This window comes from Phoenix dactylifera, chromosome 16, assembly GCF_051530095.1.
Source record: "Phoenix dactylifera cultivar Ajwa chromosome 16, Ajwa_hap1_PhDact_Kaust_v1.1, whole genome shotgun sequence".
NCBI lineage: Eukaryota > Viridiplantae > Streptophyta > Magnoliopsida > Arecales > Arecaceae > Phoenix > Phoenix dactylifera.
In genome coordinates this window covers 8,757,319-8,779,413 of record NC_143205.1, presented here as the reverse complement: position 1 = coordinate 8,779,413, position 22,095 = coordinate 8,757,319, and the positions used below count along the sequence as shown (strand labels likewise).

Here is a 22,095-nt window from a genome sequence, read left to right as displayed (position 1 = left end):
CCGTGATTATCTCAAGGAGAATGGTATAGTTTCATAATGGACTCCTCCTGGTACACCTCAGCTCAATGGAGTGTCAGAGAGGAGGAATCGGACTCTATTGATATGGTCCAGTCCATGATGAGCTTCACTGATTTTCCCTTGTTTCTTTAGATAGATGCCCTATTTTCAGCTATTTACTTGTTGAATAGAGTTCCCTCTAAAGTCCATTCCTACCCCACCATATGAGATATGACATGGTAAGAAACCAAGTCTTGGTCATCTCAAGATTTGGGGATGTCCGGCCCACGTCAAGAGACTACAGGCAGACAAGCTAGAGGCTAGGACCATAAGTGCTCGTTTTATATGATATCCTAAAGAGTCATTAGGATACAATTTTTACGTCTCAGAGGATCACAATGTGTTTGTGAGCCGTCATGCCATCTTCTTGGAAAAACAGTTTATCCTTGATAGAGGCAGTGGGAGAAAAATTGAGCTTGAATAGAAAGTCTCTGAAAAGCAACGAGTCATGGATCCTATCGAACCCATTCATACAGAGCCAGTACACGATGTCCCTCGACCACCTCGTAGATCTAGTAGGGTCTCCCATCCTCCCGATAGATAATTAGGTATACTAGAAGAGGATACCGAGGAAATGTTCCTAGTGGGAGATAGGGATCATATACAAGATCCCAAAACCTACGACGAGGCGATATCTGATATCGATTCCGAGAAATGGCTGGAAGCCATGAAGTCAGAGTTAGACTCCATGCATTCCAACCAAGTCTGGACCTTAGTAGATCCACCAGAAGGTATTGTACCTATTGGATGCAAATGGATCTACAAAAGGAAAATAGGTTCGGATGGAGAGGTAGAGACCTATAAGGCAAAGCTTGTGGCGAAAGGGTATAGTCAGCGCGAGGGCATTGACTATCAGGAGACCTTTTCACCTCTAGCCATGCTGAAATCCATCCGAACATTGCTTGCCATTGCAGCATTTCATGATTATGAAATCTGGCAGATGGATGTGAAAACAACTTTTCTGAATGGATATCTTGATGAAGACATCTATATGGAACAGCCTTTGGGTTTCACTTCCAGTGATGGAGATCACAAGGTCTGCAAGCTGCAAAGGTCCATCTATGGACTAAAGCAAGCATCTCGGAGTTGGAACACTCGTTTCAATGACGCAATCAAAATGTTTGATTTCATCAACAACGAAGAGGAACCGTGTGTTTACCAAAGGGTTAGTGGGAGCGCTGTCGTATTTCTCGTACTGTACGTGGACGACATCCTCCTGATAGGGAATGATATTTCCATGCTAATCTCGGTCAAGGTCTGGTTGTCAAAAAGGTTCTCCATGAAAGACCTTGGGGAAGCATCCTATATTTTGGGAATAAAGGTCTATAGAGATAGATCTAAAAGGATGCTTGGCCTTTCACAGAAGATGTACATAGAGGAGGTGCTGAAGAGGTTCAGCATGGAAAACTCCAAGAGGGGTCTCTTACCCCTAAGGCATGGAATTCATCTCTCCAAGAAGATGTGCCCCAACACATCTGAAGAGATTCAACGCATGAGCAAGATACCCTATGCATCGGCAATAGGGAGCCTCATGTATGCCATGCTATGTACACGACCTGATATAGCCCTTGCTGTGAGTGTCACAAGCAGATATCAGTCGAATCCAGGAGAAGAACACTGGACAGCTGTGAAAAATATTCTTAAGTACTTGAGAAGAACTAAAGATTTATTCTTGGTCTTTGGGAGAAGATCAGAGTTGAAGGTAAAAGGATACACACATATTGATGATAGAAAGTCTACATCAGAATATGTGCAATGGTGGTTCAGTAAATTGGAAGAGTTCCAAACAACCGATCATTATAGATTCTACCTTAGAAGCTGAATGTTAAGCCGTCTCTAAGGGTGCAGTGGAAATCTTTTGGTTTAAAAGGTTCATTGCATAGTTAGGTGAAATGTCATCAGATGTCATAACACTTTACTGCGATAACAAAGGCACCATAGCACTAGCTAAGGAGCCAAAGGTCTCACCAGAAATCGAAGCACATAGAGCGGCAGTTTAACCTAATAAGCGACTACCTCAAAAGAAAATAAGTAGAGGATCAGAGAGTAGACTCCACAGAAAATGTGGCGGACCCATTCACTAAGCAGCTAAGTCGGTAGAAAACTAAAACGCATCTTGAGAAGATGGGGCTTTAGGTTTATGGCTGATTGGCTTTAGTGCAAGTGGGAGATTGTTAGATGTATGCCCTAGAAGCCAATCTGGCTGACACATTGTTAATTCTAGGGACATAATTTTGTACTTGACTATTTATTATTGAATAAATAAAAGACATCTTTTCATTCATATTATTTATGTGTCTATGAATCGTCCAAGAAATTAATAAGATGATGCATATTCTCAAGAGTTGAGAATTTGAGCCATGTATCATTAGTGATTAATTTCTGAATGCTCCTGATCAATGGATCATCACGAGGACGGTGATCGATCCGATCAGTGCACAGATCACTTTCCTTCTGGATGGACGAGACTTGAGTCCACAGTGTAGGGACACTGAAGTGATAGTGCAGGTGCTTGTTAGAGAACAAGGGTACTGAGCGTGACCAAGACAAGAAGTCACTTGGATGTCTATCCACTCGTCAGTGACTTGCTTGATGTTGCAGTAGTATGACTGGTCGTTTGACCTGCGGTGCTTCGGCTACTCACAGTGAGGTTATTGTAGTTTGACTACACATATACATGGTCTCTAGTCATATGGGTCCTTGTAGTGTAGATTGGCTGCAGTAAGTTCACTGTAGGAGTAGGGTATGCACTTACATGGAATCTATCGACCTTGATAGAAGAGGAGTGATCCTATGAGATTTGTTAGACTGAGTTCTAAGACCTTGGCCAGGGCAGTAATATAAAGTGGAGAAAGAGTTTTCCACTATCGAACTCGAGTCGAATAAATCTTGACATATGACAGACGAAGGGGTTTGATGAGTTATCCATGACCTCCGTCCTGTAGGGATCCACGATAGTAGGACTGTATCACACGATAACTGCACCTAGAGGTTCATCATTCTATTCTACTGGGTAGCCACTACATGCTGCTACGTGTCACTGGTGGATGGTGGGACTCACAGGGATTATCTCGATGATCGATAAACCCTAATGAGTAGAGTTGGAATCGTTCCAATCCATTGAAAGGAGTTTTCAATGATATTATGATAGAGATCATGATATATCTCACTACCAGTCAGAATAGAACCTATGGGGTCACACACACTAGAAGTATTGACCGATCCGATGGTTGAATCGTGATTAGGAATCACAAGTAATCAATTAGATTGATATTAAGTTGAAGAAGGAACAAAGGAAATTAATTAATTGGACTTAAACACAAATCCTACTTCAAGTAGGATTCCTAGAGTCCTAATTGGATTAGGACTGGGAATCCTAGTTGGAGTAGGACTGGGATTCCTACTTGGAATAGGATTCCTACAATCCTAATTAGATTAGGAGTTTTGAATTAAAATTGGATTCCTACTTGGAGTAGGATTCCTAGAGTCCTAATCAGATTAGGACTTCGGATTCAAATTAGAGTCCTAATTGGATTAGGACTAAAATTAAATATGTCCTAATTTGGATTAGGGTTTCTTAAGTCACAATTAATTATTAATCAAATGAATCAATAAGACTCCTAATTGGATTAGGATTGAAGAGTTCAATTGAGTCAAAATTGATTTAAGTTCTAATTGGATTAGGACTTACCTAGATTGGATCCAAATTGGTTCACCCTTGGGCTAAGCCTAATTGGATTAGGGCTAAACCACATTAGGGGCTCCCAATCCTCATTAGATGAGGATTAGGGCAACACAAGAAGGAGGGGCTCAAGCCCCTCCTCCTTTGCTTCATTGGTGCGGCAACACAAGAGGGGCCGGCACCCCTCTTGGAAAAAAGTCTAGGGCTCCTAACTTGTAGGAGCCCTAGATGCTTTAAAAGGAGGTGAAAAGGGGCTGACGCCCTAATGAGATGTTGCTCTCCTCTTTGCAGCCGTGGCCACCCTCTCCCTCCCTTGGTTCAGCCGCCAGCAAGAAGAAGGGAAAAAGAAGCCATGGCGCCCTCCTCTTCCTCCTTTCCTCCTTCCAACGCAGGGAAAAGAAAGTAGGCTGCAGGGGCTTTGCTTCTTCCTCTTCTTCTTCCTTCTTCTTCCTCCTCTCAAGTACATTCATGAGTTGAAAGAAAGAGAGGAGATCAGCCATCAAAAGTTATCTCTGCAAGGGAGCTAGCACCCCGGTGAGATAGAGAGCTTGGATCGGATCCTGCTTCGTGTGGATACCCGTAGAGGCCGGGCACTTGAACGGCTTCAAGCGAACCTTCATCCTAAAACCACGAACTCCAGTTTGCGGTGATCATCTACCCGCACAAGATGAAGATCTGATCTTCTAATGTTTTAAAAAGTTTTTAATCCTTATCTATCTACGAACGGTTTTAAACAACGTTCATGCGATGAACGGTTGATCCCGCGCATGCCTCTTCCGCTACATCTGAATTTTTTTTAAATTTCAGCGGCATGATCGGGGTTTTCTAACAGTTATAGGTAAGCAAAGCTCTCAGCTGGGTTCCTTGCAAAATAGAAGAGTTCTTTTCCAATAGATGAAGACTGGATCCTAATCGCCAACTATAGAACTGGTAGCTTTTGTAACTTAACCATCTTATCAATGAACACCACAAATGAATATTTGACAGAAATGAGCATACTTTGTTAGGCAATCCACGACCACGAGAATACTAATCTTTCCTTCTGACATTGGTAGACCATGGATATGTTTGTTCATATGTGCTCCAGGATAGAAAGTGGCTGAAGGAGGCCTGGGCTCACAACTATCTCACCTTTATTCCTCTGACAAGTCTCCCATTTAGCAGCAAATTGCTTCATGTCCTTCATGCCTTTCCAATTAAAATTCCTAGAGATACATTTGTAGGTGCGAAAGACACCAAAGTGATGAGAAACTGAAGATGCATTAAACTTCTTTAAGAGTATTGGCTTTTGTTGAAATTAAGTCACTAAAATAAGCCAATCTTTATAACATAGGTCTATGTTTTACTAAGTGTGGTGAGAGAGTGAATTTGGAGCTTGTTTCAACCTTTGAAAGAGCCACTGGATAATCAATCAGCCCCTTTGTAAGATTTTCAAAATTACCACATAGAGCCATTGGACTAGCAGCAGCTAACTCAGCTTGCTTAGGAAGACAAGAAAGTGCATCTGCCACCACATTCTCTATATGAGATATGTCATGGTCATAACGGAATACTCTCTAACCACTTCTATTGCTCCATATAGTCACCAATTTCAAATAAGAATTGAACATAAGAGCTTGAGGTTCCTTCTGAATATGGACCTCCAGAAAATCTCCATATTTTTTATTCACATACAGAAAACCCGAAATAAGATGGTGATAGACCCGTGCCAGTGAATGCAAAGGGTCATTCATCCTGCATAAGAACTGCAACAATAGTGACTCCAAATGCATCACGCTAGATCACAAACATTATCTTAAAGTCCGGCAAGGCAAGGACTGTGCAGACTGCAGGAAATATTGCATACTTCAAACTTTTTAAAAGTCACTTTTAAGTCTCATCTGAAGGCATCCTTATGTAGTAATGTAGTGACCGCTGAACTAATCTTCTCACAGTCCTTCACAAACTTTGGATACTAACCAATCAACTTGAGAAAGCCTCATAATGCTTTGATAGTTTTTGGTACCTTAAGTTTTGAAAGATCTAACGCAACTCACTTCTTAGAAACAATATGACCAAGGTATTGAACCTCAGTCTTTCCAAAGTTGCACTGTGACTTTTTCAGAAATAGAGAATGCTCACATTGGAGGGTAAGAGCAATACGAGGATAATGCAAATAAATGTCAGCACGTCAATCACATTTATTCTTTATAAGAGTATACCCATCCATTAGAATCTTAGGCCAAAAAGGATGAACTAAAGAAAAATATCGCTGGAAGCATCATTCATGAGACTTTGAAACGTGGGAAGAGCATTTGCCAAGCAAGAAGGCATGACTAGGAACTCATATTGACCATCATGCATCCAAAAAGCATTCTTCAGACTATCATCTTTATGAACTCGAATTTGATGGTAGCTGCAGTGTAGATTGAGCATAAAGGAACTTGTGCACCTCACAATTCATCTAGTAGTGCGTCTACAGCCGGGATCAAGTACTTATCCTTGATGATTATTTGATTCAATGCTCAAAAACCAATGCACATTTGCCAATTCCCATCTTTCTCGTGAACTAGCAGCATATAATCCCTCCCTAGGCATCACATGAACTATTTTCTTGATCTCGTTCTTTTAGATGTAAGGGTAGCAGTCGGGCATTGGTAGTACTACCAAGAAGGAAAGATATCCTATAATCATGGGAGCGTTTAGGAGGTAGTTCATTAGGCTCACCAAAAATATCAAAGAACTCAGGAAGAAGTAGCTCTAACTCCGAAGATTTAATATTAGTGGCTGCTGGCTCTTCCAGCTTTCTCAATTGCATAAGGTACATTTGATGTTTCTTCTTAAGAATTTTCTATATACAGAGACAATTCAAGTTGACAAGAATCCAATATCTATCGACGATATTTCAACCAAACTAGAAAATATATTCGACCATATCAAAAGGATCAGGGCCTCCAAAACCCATTTGACTGATTTTATTAAATTGAACGCTGGTCTAGATGGCTCCTAGGATACTATATACATAGATTCATAACTACATATCCTATAAGAATAAGGAAAAGTAAAATAGGAAATATGAAGTAGCCAATCCCTGATAGACTTGAACTCCCAAACTAAACTCCTACCGTAAATAAAATGGAAATTAGTATACTATGCAAAGAAACCTATCATATCATCATAAGAAAATGCTTCAAGGTGCCTGTTATATGCACGCGAAACTTCATCGGAGTATATCTACTGATTTGGCAACTCTATAATCAATCAAGCTCTCATATTTGGCAACAAGTCACATGAGTTGCGCTAATCCCCTTTCGTCACATGGCAAGAAAATTTTCTTGTGCACATAATGGGAACCCCATAGCATTACTAATCCTAATATATCAGGTAATTTCTTCAAAAATAAAACTTTTGGTTCAAGGCTTATACCAATGTCATGTAATGCTTGCATATATGATTCCTTCTAGAAAAACTAACAGCAAGCCCATTATCTGGTCCAATCAAGCATATGTACCATCTCAAAATAGAATTTGACCATTGCCCAGCCACAAGATAAGTGCAACTCAATAAATTATTTGTATTGGTGCGTTAATATAATTCTTATTCAAATATATTTAAATACTGAATCTAGTAAATGATGGATTAAAAGAGATCAAACAAGCATGGTTCATAGGGAGGCAATTTATCATGGTAATTTTGATGTTGTTGAACTGAAACAATAAAATTTTGGTTTGATGATAGATTAACTAAGCTGTGATTATTCCTTTTGCAAAACTCAGAAACTAAAACTTTAATCGTTCTGATAGAATAAATTGATCATAGAGAACTTTCTTTTTATTTCATCCAATTAGGAAACATGTTTGAATTTGTACTTGTTTTCTATATCTACTTTCCACTTTGTATGCAAGATATTGTTTTGTTATAGATTCAACTACTCACTAACTTATTCATTTTGCTACCTATTTATGTAATTCCCAAATATAAATGCATATAATGGTTAACATTTATCCACCTCAATCTGATAATATGTATTTTTCCGATCAATCATTTTTTATTTTTATGCTTGCATTCTTTTTATATTGTCCTCGGTAAATATAAACAGACTTAGGGATTTCAGAAATCCGAATCCCTAAATCTCAGCAAAACTCAAGCTCAAATAGGAGCCACCCAAAATCTGGCCTGATGACAAACCTCACCCTACTTCTGTTTCCTCATCTCATCATAGCAGGAAAGAAACAGAGCAAAAGCGGTAGGCATGTATACATACATATCTGTGTATGACATAACAAACTATCTGGATGAGATATTAATCTTATGAATAATAATAATAATAATAATAATAATAATAATAATGATCGACAAATGTTAAGGATCAGAACTAATACTCAATAACAATATTAATGCTTGTAAATATTGCATCAAAAAATAATACTACTGTCTAGTAAGCGTATTCCCTAATATGATGCCATTTAACAGCTAAGATTGCATGTGAGAGCTGCCTGAGGCATATCTTGTGAACACTTATTTCCATGATGAGAAAACAGATGAACATGAACATCATATCTAAAACTATAAGTTGATCATGGAAATAGGCTGCCCAAGAACTGTGCAAATGTTCTGATGCAGATGAACTTTATTGTTAGAACCCAGAGATCTGTCTCACAAGCAAAAACACTTTTGTTCTGAAAGAAACTAAATTATTTGAAGTGCATCTATGACATATCTACTTCATGAAATTGTAGAGGCATAACAATGATGATAAACAATTAACAGAAAATGTCCCATACAGGACAACAGAATTATAAGAATGATTACGTACATTGATTGACAGTCTTCAGAATTACTCTTCTAGGTTTTCTATGTGAAAGAGCACAAAAGAATTTTCCAGCACTGAGTAGAATTATTGTAGTATATTGCTGCTCTGTTACTGTCCCAGGTTGTTGAAGAGCAGCTACCAAGAGATAGTGCCTAAAACTATTATTTGCTCATGTTGAGAACTTATTGGTAGTTTCCCCATACTCTTTTGGTTCTGAGAGATTGTGAAATTCCTGAAAATTATTAAGTTATGATGCCGCAATTTCAATGCCATAAAGCTACAGGACAGTGAAGTGTGCTAATGTCGACTCAACAATATAAATTCATGATCCTCAAGAACTTGTACTTCTTTTTCTCCTACAAAATTCTCTCGCCCAATTGCCTGAACGATACGGACAAATTCTATTCTTCTTTCACGAGGAAGTGGAACATAAGGCAACCGGAAAATGGGTCTCACCACCCCCAGCTGAGCCAAAGCTGTATTGAGACCAATTGGATTTGGCTCATGAGACAGCCAGTTGAACAGTGGCATCAGCTTGGAATTCAATGAATGGTTAGCGCCCTGGAACATGAGTGCATGCATTAAACGTGGAAGAAGGTTACTAGCAACAGATATAACTCCAGTAGCCCCACACAACCACCTAGCCTCATGACACTGATCATCATCACCACTCCAAACTGGTACCCCTTTGTTGACATAGTTTTTAATCCGGTCATTTCCAAAGCTTTCCTTAACACCCACCATGTTGGGATTTTGTGAGATTGCATGAACCAGAGGAGGTATGTCTTGTTCAGTCCTAGATGGCACGTTATAGATTATTGCAGGACCCACAGAAAGGACACTCTGAAAATGTGAGACTAGTCCTTGCACAGATGTCTTTCCATAATAAGGATTGATATGAAGGGATGCGTGCATGCCCACAGCAAACCCTTGTTCAGTTGCACGGATTGCCTCTTTTGTTGAGTTGCTTCCAGCATTCCCTATAACTCTAATTGATGTGCCAAAGCAATTAAGTGTATGTCCAATGAGCATTATGTGTTCATCCCGATTCATGAGGTGGCCTTCTCCTGTTGTTCCTCCTACTATCACACCTTCAGCACCATTAACAATTTGCATATGCATTAGCGAGTCATAAGCTACAATATCAAATCTCCCATCAGGCAAATATGGGGTTTTGATGGCTGTGATTAATCTGAGACTTCTTAGGTCCCCTACTGATGTCCTGCAGTGGCATGGATCCAGGAAACAATTAGCAGAAAAAGTATAGAATGTGGACATGGAATCATCAAGTATCATGGCATGAAGAAGATTCACCAGCATAAATAATGTGACCTTAAATAGATGGATGAAATAAAGAATTAAACGTTTAAGAAATTGTTTAGGAACCCCCTAGGCCTAGGGTTTAATTGGGAGTCACCACCTATCTAAGATGTTAGGAACCTAACTAATTCGATAAGGCTTATGGAAGGATCTTATTTAATGATGGGAAAGGGTTTAAAAGCCCAACTCCACCACCCCTCCTATGAGAAGTTCCTAAAGGGTAATAGGTCACCTAATCCATCTTTAGGTTTTATTTGTGCTTGGCAAAATAAGAGAGAAAGAAGAGGGGGAAGAGGGGAAGGGATGTAGGCGCATGGTGCTCCTTTAAAGCTTTTTCTTTCTTCCTTTTCAAATCGCTATTGGAAGGTTACGGTTAGGGTTTTTAGATGGTATCATGGAAGGAGAAAGGTGGAGAAGGCTAGAGGTTTGGAAAAAATAAAGTTTTCCTAGGAATTTCCAAATTCATACCTAATTCTAAGGGAATTATTTTATTTTCTATAGATTTTCTTCTTGAATTTTGGGAGAGGAGAGTATTTAGAGCAAGAAGTAAGGAATTCTAAGGTTAGGTTTCAATAAGGGGTGTGATTTCTTCAAATCTAATGGTTAGAAGAGGAGGATTGATTGGTTTGATCCAATGGGCTAATTGGTCTGAGGGAAGATTGGTGAGGTAGAAAAAATGGAGGGTTGAGATCAAGGATCGCCGAACCGGTACCGGTCGGCGCTGGTACCGGTTCGGTACCGGTTCGGTATCGGTTCGGACCGGTGTCTTATCATAGCGTGCGTGGCATGCTATGGTTGAGATAGTGCGCGCGCGTTGTGGCACTGGAATCGGTGCGAGCTAGTTCAATTCACACAGATTTCTAGCCGAACCAAACGGAACCGTCCGATTCCATCTGGTACGCCTTCCGTACTGGCCGATTTCGGCCCAGCAACACTATAGTTCCCACCCCATAGGGTCGGAACCATTTTGTATAGCCGAACCGGACCGGTCAGCATCGGCACCAGTTCAATACGTGCTGAACCGGCCGGTACAGGCTGGTTCAGCATACCTTGATTAAGAGACTAAGAGCATGTTTGGTTGGGAGAAGTTGGACTTTAGAATGGGAATGGGAATAAGTGACTCCCATTCCAGCTATTTAGTTGGGGAGAGTCCAATTCTCATTCCGATTATAAAGAAGAATGGGAATATGCCCCAATCCCCCAAAACCCAACCCCTACTCTTTCCTTATATTCAATGCCATTCCGATTCTATTTTCGGCGGTCACAAACCAAATATATTGGGGGATATGATCATTCTGGTTTTCATTCCAATCCATTCCAATTCCAATTCTGATTCTATTCATGAACCAAATGCTTCCTAAAGTCCTTAGTTTTTCCTAATGAAAGTCATAGTCAACTATTTAAGCTTGAAAGTGGTTGGAATCTTGGGGTGAGATTATGATGGAGGTAGGGTCTAAAAATCTAGAGACCAATGATGGTTCTGAATTGAGTTATTTAGAATTTAAGGGAACATTAGATTTGTTGGAACCTTTTGAAAAAACTTGCTATCTAATTTTTATTTGTACTATGACATTTGACTGGTACTACAAAAACTATATAGAGAGGAGTTAGCGTAAGAGTCAAAAATAAGAGGGCTTGGGAGGCAATGGTGTCTTAAGATTAGGGGTGGCAAAATATGACCCGACTCGCCAACCAGACCCGTGTTCGACCCGCCATAAACAGGTTCGGATTTGGCCTAAACAGGTTCGGGTTGTAAACAGGTCGATCCGTTTAACCTGTTTATTAATTGGGTCAGATATGGGTTTTAAATGTCTGACCCATTTAACATGTTTAACCCATTTAATATATGGGCCAAGCTTTTTTTATTATGGAGAACAAGTGCCTCACAAGTCACAGCCTCAGCCCAACGGATCGTTTGAATAACCAAATCAAATACAAAAGCCCTAGCCCTAGGCGGAAATAAAACCCTTCTCGTTCCCCTCGCTCCTCGCGCCGGCCTCCTCCATCCCCAAATCCTCTTGCCCTCCACGGCTCGATGTCCACGATGGAAGGGAGTTCTCCTTCCCTCAAAGCCCGTACGCGAAGGCGTCGAAGACCCAGTTCATCCCGATCACGTCCGAGATGAAGCCGACGGCTGCCGCGCCCCTGAGGATGATGCTGATCTCGACATCGCTCACCCGCTCGCCCATCTTCGGCTTGCGCCGCACCATCCACTTGACGGCCGGTCGGACCACGAAGAAGCACCCGGCAACGAAGGAGGCGCCCGAGAGCATCACCCACACCGCCGCCGCCATCGATGCCTCCTCCCCGTAGCGCACGCCGGAGGCCATGGCGACGCCAAGCAGGGTGAAGGAAAGCACGCTGTTGATGATGGCGGAGGCCATGGTGACGGGGCTGACCCCGATGTTAAGGAGCTTCAGCTCGGTGATCATGCGGGCGAGGATGGGGAAGCCGCTAATGGAGACGGTGACACCGACGAAGATGTGAAAGACGAGCGGCTTGACGTTCTTCCTGGAGAGGCTAGACTGCCATGCCCACCACCGCGAGGGTCAGCACCTTCTTCCCGCGGGTATAGCAGTATATTCCCGCGGAGCTGACGGCGAAGGGGACTGCCATGCCCACCACCGCGAGGGTCAGCACCTTCTTCCCCACTCCCCAGCGCCCGGATTAAATTTTATTTTTTTTATTAAACGGGTTAAACGGATCGGGTCGGGTTACCCATTTAATAAACAGGTCGGGTTCAGGTTGTAATTTTCTGACCTGTTTAATAAACAGATCGGGTTCAGGTTTACAATTTTTTGACCCGACTAGCATGTGACCCGACCCCTTTATGTCTAACCCGATCCGATTGCCACCCCTACTTAAGATGTAAGAGGAAAAGCAAATTTTGAAAAAACAAGAAAATATATAGGCAACTAAGGTTCGTCGTCACGGTATCGGACCTTATATCAGTACTACACTAGCATAATATCGGTACGGTACAATATGAAATTTTTTTGTTGTACTGAGGGTTAGTATGCCACCTATACCAAATATTGATACCGAACCGGTATGGTACACCCCATACTGTCCGTTTCGGACTGGTACGGCGTATCTTGTAGACAACAATAGATGATCAAATCATCACCACCAAATTATCTAGGTGCCAAATCCAGGGCAGTAATTGCATCTTGAAGCATGGAGTTGCACCAATAAAAGAAGAAAAAGGCTTATTGATTCTAATAAAATGAACTAAGTTTTTATTGCATTAGGAAGGTTGTTACTGTCAACTAACCAATTGACTCCAAGAGCTTAAGAGTATAAATAAAGGGTCGATAATGTTGTTGTGGTTGAAATCTGGCCCGAGGGTGACCACGCCCGAAGAAATCGAGGAGACATTGGCTGGGACGGAGAAAGTGGGCCATCTCTTGCGCTCTGGGGTACCTGCACACAGCCTTGACCGTGGATTCTGGCGAAGGCCCTCCGATGGCTAAGTTAGCTGGGCTTTTGGAGAGATTTCTGAGTGGCTTGGATGGCATCTTGTAGCTTAAAATTGCTTATAATGGCTTACTGAAGGCCTTTTCCTATCCCCTTTTTATAGGATGAGGGTTTCGGCCGTTACCTGACATTTCGAGTTGATTCGTGATTAGCTGGCCGTTAATTGGAGGCGGCGTACAACATGGAGATCCATCCTGCAGGCGGAGAATTCGGAAGCTATCTTTTCGGATCTGTTCTGAGGGTCTGCCACGTCATTCTAAACGAAAGTGGTTGAGGAAGTTCTTAAATGCGTCGTGTGCGTACTTACTCTGAGGCATTATCTGGTGATATGCGAGGAGTCAGTCATCAATACCCCGCCCCCCAAGGCAGCTATCATAATGATCGGCTTTTAACACCACGATCTAGGAAGATCTGCTGAGGGAGTCTCTGGCACAATCTGGCCGCTCAGCTGCCTGGGCATGGAATCCTCGGGATCAAGGTTAACAGGGCTGATGTCAGCTCGATCTCGGGCCGAGGTTGGCACGGTCTTCGGCGGGGTCCGAAGTCAGCCTGAATTTGGCCAAGGTCGGCTCGGCCTTTGGCGGTCTGAGGTCGGCCTGGCCTCGCCCTTGAGGTCGGCTTGGCCTTTAGTGGGCTGAGGTCGGCCTGGCCTCGCCTTTGAGGTTGGCTCGGCCTTTGGTGGACTAAGGTTGGCCTGGCCTCTCCCTTGAGGTTGGCCTGGCCTCTGATAGAGATCGGCCTATCTCTTGGCAGGACCGAGGTCTACTTGCCTCTTAGCGGGGCGTCGTTGCCTGCGGTCGAGGGAGCCTCTTCGGCCCGCTCAGCTCTAAGGTCTGTTCGGCCGGAATTGGGTGACTTCATGCCGAAGTAGGACGATCTATTTTGCCTCCCATCATTTGCCCCTAGACTTCCGAGTTCGAGTTGTTCTTTAACTCGAGTGAAGGAAGTAACCGAGCTGTGGATCGTCTTGTGCTACGGCCACATGTCCGTGAAGGTGTATATGTCGTGTGGGGTGCATCTCTCTTATCTTTGGAACTAATCGGCTTTAGGCCAAGCTTCTCGAGTCAAGTTTGGGTGGTTCGAGCTGTCACGTCATTTCCAGTAGAAGTGATTGAGGGAGCTCTTCAATGCATTGTGTGCGCGTTCCCTTTCAAGGCGTTATCTGATGGTATGCGAGGGCTCAATCATCAATGCCCCATCCCCGAGGAATTCACTATAATCCCGCGGATTGCAGTTGGATTGTTTTCCGGGCTCACAATCCAAAAACCTTTACACTTTGGTTTTCCGGGATCACCAATAACCTATGTTGGTTTTGCGGGCTCACCAACAACCTACACCGTTGGTTTTACGGGCTCACCAACCAACCTTACAAGAGGTTTGAAAAGAAAGAAGTTTAAAGCTCCTAAATGAGCAAATATAACAAATATGAACTAAGAAAAGAGATGAGGAATAGTTATCGCTTTAAGGATGCTCTTTCTCTTCTTTGCTCAGGTTACTTCACTTCACAATGAGTTGGTGGAGCTATTGAATGCACTTTCAGATTTGCTCAACCACCTTCTTTTGAGATTTGAATAAAGCAACTTGATGAAGAATGCTAGGGCTTTCTTAAACTTGAATGCTCTATTAATTTCTTGCAAAAGATACTTTCCTCTGATGAATAGTATCTTTTTAAATACTTCTCAACTTCTATTAGTCACTCCCCATTGGTTAGTTTTGAAAAACTAGCCGTTACTAGCCGTTGGGAGCTCAAAAAACACTTCTGCAGAACTAGCCGTTATGCCCTTACCCGTGCTGGGGTCGACCTAAACTTTCCTGGGGTCGACTCAACATACTGTTCATTAGACTTAGGATCGACTCAAACTTCACTAGGGTCGACCCCTGCTACAGTGGGGTCGGCCTTCTCAGAAATCACAGAACCTTGTATTTTCGGCTATTTTCACTGGGGTCGACTCAACCTTTCTTGGGGTCGGCCCATGCTACAGTGGGGTCGACTCAAGCTCCATTGGGGTCGACCCTCTTAGGGATTCCAGAGACATGATTTTGAGCACAAATTCTTGGGGTCGGCTCATGTTCAGTTGGGGTCGGCTCCATTGGGGTCGGCTCAAGTGTTCCTGGGGTCGGCTCCATGTGGGGTCGGCTCAAGGAAGCTTGGGGTCGGCCCTCTCAGTAAATTCTAGAGAGTTGTTTTCTTGATGCTTCAAACTGGTGTCAGCTCAAGGTTCTTTCGGGTCGGCTCCTCTCCTGGGGTCGGCTCAAGGATACATGGGGTCGGCTCCACTCACTGTTCATTTGTACTATTTTTGCAGGGGTGTGCCAGATGGTTCCAAAATGTGCCAGGGTCGACTCCACTTACTCTGGGGTCGACTCAATTCACAATTTCCTGCATCTTAAGGTTAGACTAATTCATATAATCAATGAAACATATTTCAAGTAATTTTGATTGTATGCCATGATAGAGCTACATACCCTTAATAATGAAAATTACTGTTTTACCCTTAAGAGTATATTTCACTTGAAACTTTGCTGAATTAGAATTAAGAGTTCTTTATCACTTTTCTACTACAAATTTTATCTCGTTGTTAATCATTGGAAGACGTCTTGATCTCATTCTCTTAATATATCATGAATATATCGAGGATGTCATATTCATTAGTGATGTATCACGTTAAACTGTATTATTAATTTGATATTCCCTCAATGGTTGTGTTAATCATTGAAATAACACTATCATCCTCACAGGTTGCTCCGGAGCCGTGCCGAATTAGTCGTGACATCGAACACTTCGACCCAAGGAGAGGGTAACCCGACCTCGAGGGGGATGACCGCCTCCGTAACATAAGCTAGGTTAAAAGGGGTCTCCCTAGTAGGAACCCGAAAGGTCGTCCGATACGCCCACAAGACGTTGTAAAGATCATCGGCCCATTGCCCCTTTGCTCGGTCCAACCTGGCTTTGAGTCCTCGTAAGATAGTTCGGTTGGTCACTTCCGCCTCTCCATTGGTTTGAGGATGAGCCACCGATGTGAAGCGATCAATATAGTCTTTTAAAGATTCTCCCTCCTTCTGTTTGATGTCAAGGAGGGAGTCTGAGGTCCGGTGCTGACGTCGGTTGACAGCAAAGTGGGTTGCAAACTGTCTGCCGAACTACTCGAAAGAAGGAACTGAGCTGGGCCTTAGTCCGAAAAACCAAAGGCAAGCTGCCTTACGGAGAGTTGCCAGGAAGGCCCTCCAGAGCAGGGCGTCTATGGCCCCTTGGAGTGTCATAAGGGCTTTGTAGCTTTCCAAATGATCCAAGGGGTCAAACGAGCTATCATACGGCTCGATTTGCGGCATCTTAAACTCGAGGAGATTGGCTCGTCAACAATCCATCGAGAGAATGGGGACTCAGTTGTAAATTCGAGCTCGGCGTCGTGCTTCGGACCTTGGTCGCGGAGCGCTTGGGCCTGTCGCTCCAACTCTTTGACTTTTTTGTCGAGCTCAGCATCGGGTGGGGCTCCTGTTGCAGCTCGGCACGAGGTGGACCCCGCCTCTGATGGTTGTTCCTGAGCTCGGGGCTTCAAACTTCGGCGCAAGCTCTCAGGGCGATGGTTGCGCGACAAGCCCTCCAGGCTTGGGGGTCGAGCTCGGCGGGAGCTTCGGTAGTGGCAATGCTCTCCTTCGTCGGCCATCATGCGCTGCTTGGGAGGAAAATAACATCGCGAGCGCCATCCTATGGACTCGTGCCCGCGAGGAGGGGGTGCAAGCTGGGCTCCTGCCTGTTGCAGGCCTTGGATGACGGCGGTGAGCGACTGGACTTGCTGGACAAGTAGACTAAACTATTTTGGCGGGACCTGAAGAGTTTGATCCGCCGACGCCACGGGGGGTGGACTTTGGAGCGAGTTGCCGAGAGTTGGTACCCGACGTCTCGATGCATTAGAAGTTTTCCGACTCCTTAGCTTCATGACACAACTCAGGCCCTTTCCCTAGTGCCAAATGTTGTGGTTGAAATCTGGCTTGAGGGTGACCACGTCAGAAGAAATCAAGGAGACACCAGCCAGGATGGAGAAAAAGGGCCACCTCCTACGCTCCAGGGTACCTGCACACAGCCTTGGCCGGGAATTCTGGCGAAGGCCCTTCAATTGTTAAGTTAGTCAAGCCTTTGGAGAGGTTTTTGAGTGGCTTGGATGGCCTCTTGTACCTTAAAATAGCTTATAATGGCTTACTGAAGGCCTTTTCCTACCTTCTTTTTATAGGATGAGGATTTCGGCCGTTATCTGAAATTTCAAGTTGATTCGTAATTAACTGGCTATTAATTAGAGGCGGCGTATAGCATGGAGATCTATCCTGCGGGTGGAGAATTCGAATCTATTCTGAGAGTCCGCCACATCATTCTAAACAGAAGTGGTCAAGGGAGTTCTTAAATGCGTCATGTGCACACTTAATCCGAGGCGTTACCTGGTGGTATGCGAGGAGTCAGTCATCAATGCTCCGCCCTCCGAGGCGGCTGTCATAATGACCAGCTTTTAACACCGCGATCCAGAAAGATCTGTTGAGGGAGTCTCTGGCACAATCTAGCCGCTCGGCTACCTAGGCATGGGATCCGCAGGATCAAGGTTAACAGGGCCGAGGTCAGCTCGATCTCGGGCCGAGGTCGCTCGGTCTTCAGCGGGTCCGAAGTCCGGTTAAATTTGGCCAAGGTCGGCTCGGCCTTTGGCGAGATGAGGTCGGCCTGGCCTCCCCCTGGAGGTTGGCTCGGCCTTTGGCGAGCTGAGGTCGTCCTGGCCTCCCCCTTGAGATTGGCTCGGCCTTTGGCGGGCTGTGGTCGACCTGGCCTCTAATCGAGGTCGGCTTGGCTCTTGGCGAGACCGAGGTCTACTCGGCTCTCAGCGAGGCATTGTTGCCTGCAGTCGAGGGAGCCTCTTTGGCCCGCTCGGCTCTGAGGTTTGCTCAGCTGGAATTGGGTGACTTCATGCCGAAGTAGGACGATCCATTTTGCCTCCCATCAAATGTATATTAGGATTAATAATTATTACACTTTTCTTCTTCTTCTTCTTCTTCTTTAAGAGAAGAGGAAGGAGGGGATAAATTGTTTAGAGAGATAGTGCAAACAGCAGACATCAACCCATTTTTATTGCTAGGTCATGGGTCAACAATCCAACCGTAGGTTGACTGGCCTGGCCATTATTCCCTTACCCTCCTTGCCCAAATTTTGACTCCTCATTACTCATTTCCAGCCTCTCATTATACTTTAATCCCTAGAAAAGGCAGTAACCGAATTGTTCACTCTCTCTCCTTGCCGCGTTCCTCATTGGCACTTCATTGCCTTCCTCCAAGATCAAATCCAAGGGAAGCTCAAGACCAACGTTCGCAATCTCCATACCAGTACCATATTGGTACGGTACAGTACAGTACAATATACCTCTGTACCAAAATAGATTTTTAAATATTTTTCTTAATTTTTGTCTCGATATATCATGATATAGATCGGTATGCCTCAATACGGATAGGTACGCACCTCGGTATGGGACGGTACACCTCGATATGGGATGGTACGGGGCTTGTACCAATTTAAAGTTAAGTTTCATACCGATTTTCTTTCGGTATGATAAAATATGCCCCGTACTGGGCAGTACGAGGTGGTACGGCAAACCATGCTCAATACCACATGTCAACAGAAGAAGCTCCTTATCTATCCCTCGCCACCTCAACCCATGCTCCCCTCCTTGACCACCATATGGGAATTTTCCCTGATAATCTTGTCAAGTAGGGAGGTTTGCCTTGCCAATATTCATAGCATCATAAAGAATGATCATATATGAAACTGCATTATTCGTTCCCAGGTTTGCTTGTAATAAAAAACTACGTGCTTCTAAGATTTCTCACCACCTTGATACCAGCATAGACTTCACTCCCAGAATATAGGCATCCAGGGATCAATGTAATAGTTATTGTGCATCACGTCCAAATGCTCAATGCTTTACACAAAGCAGTTATCATGCCACAAGGTGACACTCAGCATACATTCACACAGACACACACAGAAGAAAAGAAAGAAAGAACGAAAGCTCAACAACATATATCTGAAATGTCAGCACAGAAAGCTAGTTTTCTCCACGTGTGGACCAATTTAATAGCCATATATGGATAAACTGAGATTTGTTTGATCTTCAAACTACATGTTTGATTCTTATAAAAACACACTTTAATAGATACTCTCAGATAAACATTAACGATCCAATGATGATTACTATCAAAACATATTATAATACATCATATTAACAATTTATACTTTACAAACTAATAATTATCTATATGAAACTCTAATGCCCTACTGAGGCTGTGTCATCATGAGTCAGGCCAACATGAAATGTTGTCACCATTTTCAGGTTTGGTAAAATTAAATGAATTATATACTCTGCTCTTTTAAATATATGCACTCATCCTAAAATTTCTCCCTCTCTTTATCAAAAGCAAGAAAAGAGCAATGTAAATCAACATGTCTCAAAGTATATTTAATAATTTGCATAAATAAAAAGAAAAAGTTCTGTTGACAAGATCAGATCCATCTATAAAATATTCCCCATCTTAAATTAATAAATAGATCACACATGCCAGGTATTTGTATATTAGTTTAATCAAAAAATGCATATTTTAACAGAAATAAAAACAAAACAAAAATCAAAATTTTGTATCTAACATCCATAATAGCAATGCACATTGTATGCAAGAGATCAATCAAAACACTACCAATTGAAGGAGTTCTTGACAAATACTTATGTGTTGTCCTAACAAGCCTATACACTTCAAACAGTAGATTATGTTATGTATGCACCAATCACCCTCTCATTAACCCTCCTAGAATCAAACCTGAAAACAGAGTCACTTGGTGCAATAAAGCCCCTTATATGACCATCTTAAAGCCCACCAACCAAAAAATCAATACCATAACCTTTTTCTTACCTCTTTTTCCTTATAAAGGGGAAAATATGATTTTAGGCATTCCTAGAACATTGGCATGGATGAATAAAAAAAATAGCAAAAAGGCATGATGCAGCACAAGTCCTCTATAAATATCATTGTCTAGTAAGCAACACGATAGAATAAGTAGTTAAGGAAGGGACAGAACATACAGCTTGGGTGCAGGCCGGGCACTTGAATGCAGGGACTTCAGTCCACAAGCCGCAGCCGCATCCCTGGAGCATAAATTACAGTTCACTAACAGCAAGAATGACATTATTCTTTTTCTCCTCTGTCTCTTTTGCTGCCCCTCCTTCCCTTTATCGCAGAAGAGAATTAGAAAACCTTGAAAAGAATCAACTTTCTGGCAGCAAACTGATTCAGAAGGTGAAGTACAATACCCTGTTCATCAGTAGCAATAACTATATAATCTTCCTTACAATCTGTCTTCCTTTTTTCGATGGAGAGAAGAAAAAACCTCAGAAAGGAATCGATCGACTTTCCGGTAACAAACTGATTCAGAAGGCGAGGCACCAAATGCACTTCATTAACAGCAATAACAATACCATCTTCCTTACAATCTGTCTCTTTCCCTTCCTTTCCTTCCACTTTTTTAGAGAAGAAAAGGAGAAAACCTCAGAAAGGAATCAACTTTCGAGCAAGAAACCGATTTAGAAGGCAGAGCACGACGGCATTATCTTCGTTATCCTCTGCATTCTTATTAAGTCCTTCCCATCTTTTCCCGGAGAAGAGGAAGAAAATCTTAGAAGGGGATCAGCTTTATGGCGAGAAACGAATTCAGAAGGCGGAAATCGAGTTGGAAATAGAGAGTTGGCGATGGAGATAACGGACGCCGTGCTACGAGTAGTAGGAGTACAGGAAGCGAAGGAGAGCAGAGACAGGATGGGAGGGAGAGGTACGGAGTACGGAGGAGATGAGACGGCTTCCATGAGGTTTCCTTCGTTCGCTGGTACCTGGGGACTGGGCTGGGAGAGGGTAGGGTTGGCCATGTTGAGTAGAGCTGTAGAGGGGCGCAGAAGGGTTTGATTTCCTTGTCCCCGTATAAAAATTAAGGGTGATAACGTTCTCGCAAATGGGATACTTATTTTGATTTTTATAGAATAGATTTTATCCAATCCACCGCGGATCCAAAGCAAATATGGATAGAGATAAAACTAGCTTCAAATTTGACCCAAATATATATAGCTTTTATAAATTCTCTTTCCATATCTTTCTCAATCGGTTCACTTATGCAAAAGATTGAACATATGGAAGATTGCATATAATGATGCTAGTTATTCAATAATTATTGTTGAAAATTTGGTTTATTATATTTTATATTTTTGACTCTTATTTTATTTAATATTATATAAAGTATTAAAATTTATATTTTTTTACTTTTTATTTATTTGATTAGTATAAAAAATTAAATTTTACTAGTTTACCTGACCTGATCTATCCAACCTAACTAACCCGCCTCACCTAAGGCGAGTATGGTGTAGATACAAGTAATGACCTATTTGACTCATATTTGACTTATTGACATCAATAGTAAAAGTAGAGTCTCATAAAATAATCCCTATGTAATTAGCCACAAAAGTAGCCACTCAATTAGTAACACTATTAGCATCGCTGTAAATATGCTTCACCTCAAAGGATTGAAGATTAGCCACATACATTAATTGTCCTGAAGTAGGGGGTGGTGATGGACATGATTATGCATCCATGTTGATAGCCACTTCACTATTGTGCAGTCCCCCTCGTAAAAGAACGTGGGAGGCCCTAAAAATCTATGTAAATCCTTCCCATGATCCATGCATTTAAGCCATTGGAA

General features: G+C 42.7%; 1 protein-coding gene across 5 annotated transcripts in view; it reads right to left on the bottom strand.

Moving 5' to 3' along the window:
* The window catches only part of LOC103707738 (4-hydroxy-tetrahydrodipicolinate synthase 1, chloroplastic-like), a 47,334-nt gene extending 25,822 nt beyond the window's left edge, over positions 1-21,512 (bottom strand). Inside the window, exons 1-3 of one of the 5 annotated variants that reach the window (XM_088712901.2) lie at positions 20,663-21,491; positions 20,435-20,574; positions 8,693-9,753 (exon numbers count right to left, since the gene is read on the bottom strand). In XM_088712901.2, coding sequence (XP_088569027.1) covers positions 8,829-9,753; positions 20,435-20,574; positions 20,663-20,671 — 1,074 coding nt within the window. In that variant the 5' untranslated portion in view covers positions 20,672-21,491 and the 3' untranslated portion in view covers positions 8,693-8,828. The other 4 variants (XM_088712902.2, XR_015974175.2, XM_089927988.1 and 1 more) reach the window with 4 other exon arrangements.
* Positions 21,513-22,095: the final 583 nt, after the last annotated feature.